The sequence below is a fragment of the Aplysia californica genome, unplaced genomic scaffold (genome assembly GCF_000002075.1).
Source record: "Aplysia californica isolate F4 #8 unplaced genomic scaffold, AplCal3.0 scaffold00495, whole genome shotgun sequence".
In the NCBI taxonomy this organism is placed as follows: Eukaryota; Metazoa; Mollusca; class Gastropoda; order Aplysiida; family Aplysiidae; genus Aplysia; species Aplysia californica.
Genome location: NW_004797765.1, coordinates 610,565 through 611,850, shown reverse-complemented (window position 1 = coordinate 611,850; position 1,286 = coordinate 610,565). Strand labels below are relative to the sequence as shown.

General features: G+C 43.1%; 1 protein-coding gene across 1 annotated transcript in view; it reads left to right on the top strand.

The window, feature by feature from the left end:
* LOC101848683 (vesicular glutamate transporter 2-like) overlaps window positions 1-1,286 on the top strand; it is a gene marked incomplete at its 5' end in the record, with an annotated part of 43,925 nt that extends 42,639 nt beyond the window's left edge. The window contains 1 exon segment of the mRNA NM_001310491.1: window positions 1,002-1,286. Within this exon segment, the coding sequence (NP_001297420.1) occupies window positions 1,002-1,124 (123 nt within the window).

Here is a 1,286-nt window from a genome sequence, read left to right as displayed (position 1 = left end):
CACCTCCATTCCCGCCCCCATCCTTGCCCCTTCACTGCCCCCATCCTTGTTGTAGCTTTTTGAGTAGTTGTACTTTGATTCCCCGACGTTTTAATCTGAAAACACTCTGTCATTTGTCATTCAGCATGGCGTAGATGTTTTTGTTCCAGGCCATATTTCTATGTCCCGTTTTTATCTTCTGTAAAGTAACCCCTTTCCTTTCTTGTCTTATTATAACAACTGCATTTATATAGTACAATCTTCCTAGTGGTTAGGCTACCGGACTCATAATCGTGAGATTGCGGGTTCGGGGGTTCGAGCCTCAGCTCGGTCCGACGTTGTGTCCTTGGGAAATGTCCAATTTGGCTTGGTCCTTTCGGAGATAGACGTTAAACCTCTTAACTTACCTAATAGTGTTGATAGGGGCGTTAAACACATACATTTTAAACATTTTAGTACGATATTCGCCTAGCAACATGCTCCATACCATGTGTAACCATTATTACCCAAGCTGACCATAGAACAATCGGAAACAACCCTGGTTTCAATTGAAACGTAAAGTGCAAACTGCGGATTGCACACGCTCAAACACTAACAAACTGACCTGAGATCTGTCGCTGTCTATAATCAGGTACTCCTTCCCACTTCCTTGAAGTGTGGAGAATTTGTGTGTCAAAGACACAATGTTGGAACCCTGACGAAAATAAATTGAAAACACGACCTTATTGGTGCTAGTCCGAGAGCCTAACTATTAGGCCAACTACTTTTTAAAAAAAACAACTGACACAATGTCAAAATCATGGGTGGTTTGTGCGTGCTCTGCTGTGGGTTTGCTCCTTCTTCCCTATCAAACATCTATCCTCCTTATTCCACCCCCCCCCCCTCACCTACTTGTTTATACTTGTGACTCTCTTGTAACACCTTTAATAGTCGGCACTTGTGTGGCCGTATTTTGTTGCAAGTGTCGTAAAGCTCTTACTAAAACATAATAACACGTAAACCTATTGTTATTTCGTTCCCCAGATAAGGGTTACGACGACTATATACCTACCCAGTACAGCCCCGTCTACGAGACCAAGGAGACGTTTGTACAAAAACCCGCAAAAGAGAAATACTACAGTGACGACAGCGAGAAAGACTTCTAGAACTTTCCTAGACGAAGACATCTACAACCTTCCAAAACGAAGACCTCTGGAACTTTCGGAGACGAATTTCGATCATGTCCATGGCGAGGGAGACGGGAAAGAGAAAAGAGCGAGGATAAGAAATTAAATAGTACTTATGAGTAGTGCCATTAACTCCTCCCC